The sequence below is a fragment of the Antrostomus carolinensis genome, unplaced genomic scaffold (assembly GCF_000700745.2).
Source record: "Antrostomus carolinensis isolate BGI_N321 unplaced genomic scaffold, ASM70074v2 scaffold531, whole genome shotgun sequence".
In the NCBI taxonomy this organism is placed as follows: domain Eukaryota; kingdom Metazoa; phylum Chordata; class Aves; order Caprimulgiformes; family Caprimulgidae; genus Antrostomus; species Antrostomus carolinensis.
The window spans coordinates 1-5,113 of record NW_010296094.1 but is presented as its reverse complement, the minus strand read 5'-3'; the positions used below and the strand labels follow the sequence as shown (position 1 = coordinate 5,113).

Sequence of the window (5,113 nt, the reverse complement as noted above, 5' to 3'; positions counted from 1 at the left end):
AACCCCCCAAAAAGCCCCCAAACCCCCCAAAAGGCCCCGAATTGGTGTCCCTGTGACCTCGTCGGCGTCCACGATCTCCATGACGCGCTCCTTGAAGAACTTGGTGAAGACCTCGGAGGTGATGGCGGCCGCCTTGCGCATCAGGTTCAGCTCCACGTCCTCCTTGGCCGCCATGGTGTAGGCCACCACCGCGCTGATGTCCACCTGCCGGGGAGGAGAACGTCATAAGGAGAACCTCAAGGAGAACCTCAAGGAGAACCTCAAGGAGAACCTCAAGGAGAACCTCAAGGAGAACCTCAAGGAGAACCTCAAGGAGAACCTCAAGGAGAACCTCAAGGAGAACCTCAAGGAGAACCTCAAGGAGAACCTCAAGGAGAACCTCAAGGAGAACCTCAAGGAGAACCTCAAGGAGAACCTCAAGGAGAACCTCAAGGAGAACCTCAAGGAGAACCTCAAGGAGAACCTCAAGGAGAACCTCAAGGAGAACCTCAAGGAGAACCTCAAGGAGAACCTCAAGGAGAACCTCAAGGAGAACCTCAAGGAGAACCTCAAGGAGAACCTCAAGGAGAACCTCAAGGAGAACCTCAAGGAGAACCTCAAGGAGAACCTCAAGGAGAACCTCAAGGAGAACCTCAAGGAGAACCTCAAGGAGAAGGTCAATGAAAAATTCAAGCAGAACCTCAAGGAGAAAGTCAAGGAGAACATCAAGAGAACCTCAAGAACATCAAGGAGAAGCTCAAGGAGAACATCAAGAGAAGGTCAAGGGGAAGGTCAAGGAGAACCTCAAAGAGAACCTCAAAGAGAACCTCAAAGAGAACCTCAAAGAGAACCTCAAGAACATCAAGGGGAAGGTCAAGGGGAAGGTCAAGGGGAAGGTCAAGGGGAAGGTCAAGGGGAAGGTCAAGGGGAAGGTCAAGGGGAAGGTCAAGGGGAAGGTCAAAGAGAACCTCAAAGAGAACCTCAAAGAGAACCTCAAGAACATCAAGGGGAAGCTCAAGGAGAACGTCAAGGAGAACGTCAAGGAGAACGTCAAGGAGAACGTCAAGGAGAACGTCAAGGAGAACGTCAAGGAGAACGTCAAGGAGAACGTCAAGGAGAACGTCAAGGAGAACGTCAAGGAGAACGTCAAGGAGAACGTCAAGGAGAACGTCAAGGAGAACGTCAAGGAGAACGTCAAGGAGAACGTCAAGGAGAACGTCAAGGAGAACGTCAAGGAGAACGTCAAGGAGAACGTCAAGGAGAACGTCAAGGAGAACGTCAAGGAGAACGTCAAGGAGAACGTCAAGGAGAACGTCAAGGAGAACGTCAAGGAGAACGTCAAGGAGAACGTCAAGGAGAACGTCAAGGAGAACGTCAAGGAGAACGTCAAGGAGAACGTCAAGGAGAACGTCAAGGAGAACGTCAAGGAGAACGTCAAGGAGAACGTCAAGGAGAACGTCAAGGAGAACGTCAAGGAGAACGTCAAGGAGAACGTCAAGGAGAACGTCAAGGAGAACGTCAAGGAGAACGTCAAGGAGAACGTCAAGGAGAACGTCAAGGAGAACGTCAAGGAGAACGTCAAGGAGAACGTCAAGGAGAACGTCAAGGAGAACGTCAAGGAGAACGTCAAGGAGAACGTCAAGGAGAACGTCAAGGAGAACGTCAAGGAGAACGTCAAGGACATCAAGAGAAACTCAAGAGAAGCTCAAGGAGAACTTGGAGGAGAACATCAAGAACCTCAAGAGAAACTTAAGGAGAACCTCAAAAGAAGGTCAAGGAGAAGGTCAAGAGAAACTGAAGGAGAAGGCCAAGGAGAAGATCAAAGGGAAGGTCAAGGGGAACCACCTAAAAAAGAACCTGGAGAAGAACCTGAAGGAGAAGAACCTGGAGAACCACCAGGAGAAGAACCTGGAAAAGAACCCGAAGTAGAAGAACCAGAAGAACCTCGAGAAGAACCTGGAGAACTTAGAGAAGAACTTAGAGAAGAACCTGGAGAACCACCAGGAGAAGAACCTGGATAACTTAGAGAAGAACACGAAGAACCTGTAGAAGAACCTGAAGGAGAAAAACCTGGAGAAGAACATGGAGAACTTGACGAACCTGAAGAACCACCAGAAAAAGAACCTGGAGAAGAACCACCAGGATAAGAACCTGGAGAACTCAGAGAAGAACTTAGAGAAGAACCTGGAGAACCACCAGGAGAACCACCAGGAGAACCACCAGGAGAAGAACCTGGAGAAGAACCTGAAGAACCACCTTTAGGACAACCCAGGTGTCCCCCAGGAGAAGACAGCGGTGGTGGTGGCACCTGAACGGACCTTCTCGAAGCCCTCCTTGCTGAGACAGTCGTTCCAGCTCTTCATGAAGTCCCCGGGGAACCTGTCCTTGCTGAAGACCCCGATGCGCCTCCCGCCCTTGCTGGACCTCAGAGCTTCGATCATCTTCTCAAAGTTGGCCTTGTTGCTCTCGTTCTGCGGGGAGAAGAAGACAATTGGGTCAAGGAGTGGAGAGGACATCTCCAAACTTGGGTCTTCAACTGGTTTCTACTGGAGTGGTGGGGTGGAGAAGAGGACATCTTGGGTTTGGAGGGTCAAATATGGTGGGGTCATCCCTAAATCGACATGTCCAAGACCATCTTCTCCTCAACAACCATCCCATCCCATCCCATCTCCATCTCCATGTTCTCCTCAACCTCCACCTCATCTCCATCTCCACGTCCATCTCCATCCCACTTCCATCTTCTCCTCAACCACCATCTCCATCTCCATGTTCTCCTCAACCTCCACCTCATCTCCATCTCCATGTCCACATCCATCTCCATCCCACCTCCATCTTCTCCTCAACCTCCATCCCATCTCCATGTCCATCTCCATCTCCACCTCATCTCCATCTTCTCCTCAACCTCCATCTCCATCTCCATGTCCACCTCATCTCCATCTCCACCTCCATCTCCATCTTCTCCTCAACTTCCATCCCATCTCCATGTCCATCTCCATCTCCACCTCATCTCCATGTCCATGTCCAACTCATCCTCATCTCCATCTCCATCCCATCTACTCCTCAACTTCCATCCCATCTCCATGTCCACCTCAATGTCCATGTCCAACTCATCCTCATCTCCATCTCCATCCCATCTACTCCTCAACTTCCATCCCATCTCCATGTCCACCTCATCTCCATCTTCTTCTCAATCTCCATCTCCATCTCCATGTCCACCATCTTCTCAACTTCCATCCCATCTCCACCTCCATCTCCATGTCCACCTCCATCTTCTCCTCAACCACCATCTCCATCTCCATGTCCACCTCCATCCCAGCTCCACCTCATCTCCACCCCAGCTCCATGTCCACCACCATCTTGAAGCCCCCAACCACCATCTTAAAGACCTTATCTCCACCCTGGAGCCCCCAACCGCCATCTTGAAGCCCTCAACCGCCATCTTGAAGCCCTCAACCGCCATCTTGAAGACCCCAACCGCCATCTTGAAGCCCACAACCTCCATCTTGAAGCCCACAACCTCCATCTTGAAGCCTCAACTGCCATCTTGAAGACCCCAACCGCCATCTTGAAGCCCCAACCTCCATCTTGACGCCCTCAACCGCCATCTTGAAGCCCTTATCTCCACCCTAAAGACCTCAACCACCATCTTGAAGCCCTCAACCGCCATCTTGAAGACCCCACCACCACCCTGAACCCCTCAACCTCCATCTTGAAGCCCCAACCGCCATCTTGAAGACCTTATCTTCACTCTGAAGCCCTCAACCTCCATCTTGAAGCCCCCAACTCAGCCCCCAACCTCCATCTTGAAGCCCTCAACCGCCATCTTGAAGACCCCACCACCACCCTGAACCCCTCAACCTCCATCTTGAAGCCCCAACCGCCATCTTGAAGACCTTATCTTCACTCTGAAGCCCTCAACCTCCATCTTGAAGCCCCCAACTCCATTTTGAAGCTCCAAACTCCATCTTGAAGCCCTTATCTTCACCCTGAAGACCCCAACCACCATCTTGAAGACCCACCACCACCACCCTGAAGCCTTCTCCTCACCTTCTCCCGGACGAGAAGAGTGATGGTGGGGACCCCGTTGGTGTTCTCCCCACCTTTGCTGTGGGCCACCTGCTTGAGGAACTCCACCTTCTTCTTGCTGGCCATGAAGAGGATCTTCTCCTCGCAGAAGACCATGATGGTATCAGTCAACTCATAACCGAAGAGCCAGGTCTGGAATGGGGTGGGATGGAGAGAGGTCAACAAAGGGGACATCCCCCAAGGGTGGTGGGACCTTCTCAGGGGTGGTGGGACCCCAAAAATTGGTGGTAGGATGTTCTAGATGGTGGTGGGACCCCAAAAAATGGTCATAGCACCCCCAAAAATGGTAGTGGGACCTTCTAGATGGTGGTAGGACCCCAAAAATTGGTTGTGGGACCCCAAAAGTTGGTTGAAGCTCCCCAAAAATTGGTGGTGGGACCTTCTAGATGGTGGTAGGACCCCAAAAATTGGTTGTGGGACCCCAAAAGTTGGTTGAAGCTCCCCAAAAATTGGTGGTGGGACCTTCTACATGGTGGTGGAACCCCCAAAATCAGTGGTGGGACCCCAAAAAATCATGATAGCACCCCAAAAATTGGTGGTAGGACCTTCTAGATGGTGGTAGGACCCCAAAAATAGCTGGTGGGACCCCAAAAAATGGTGATGGAACCTTCTGGTGGGTGGTGGGACCCCAAAACTTGGTGATGAAACCCCAAAAAATGGTGGTGGGACCTTCTAGATGGTGGTGGAACCCCAAAAAGTGATGGTGGGACCTTCTAGATGGTGGTGGAACCCCCAAAATCGGTGGTGGGACCCCAAAAATTGGTGGTGGGACCTTCTACATGGTGGTGGAACCCCCAAAATCAGTGGTGGGACCCCGAAAAATCATGATAGCACCCCAAAAATTGGTGGTAGGACCTTCTAGATGGTGGTAGGACCCCAAAAATTAGTGGTAGAACGTTCTAGATGGTGGTGGGACCCCCAAAAATGGTCATAGCACCCCCAAAAATGGTAGTGGGACCTTCTAGATGGTGGTGGAACCCCCAAAATCGGTGGTGGGACCCCAAGAATTGGTGGTGAGACCTTCTAGATGGTGGTAGGACCCCAAAAA

At 51.5% G+C, this 5,113-nt stretch overlaps 1 protein-coding gene across 1 annotated transcript; it reads right to left on the bottom strand.

Moving 5' to 3' along the window:
• Positions 1-57: 57 nt before the first annotated feature.
• Positions 58-4,197, bottom strand: SUPT16H (SPT16 homolog, facilitates chromatin remodeling subunit; the record flags this gene model as incomplete). Its single annotated transcript, XM_010178135.1, has 3 exons — positions 58-204; positions 2,298-2,450; positions 4,027-4,197. Coding segments are annotated over 3 exons (471 nt in total), but the record flags the coding sequence as incomplete, so codon positions are not given.
• Positions 4,198-5,113: the final 916 nt, after the last annotated feature.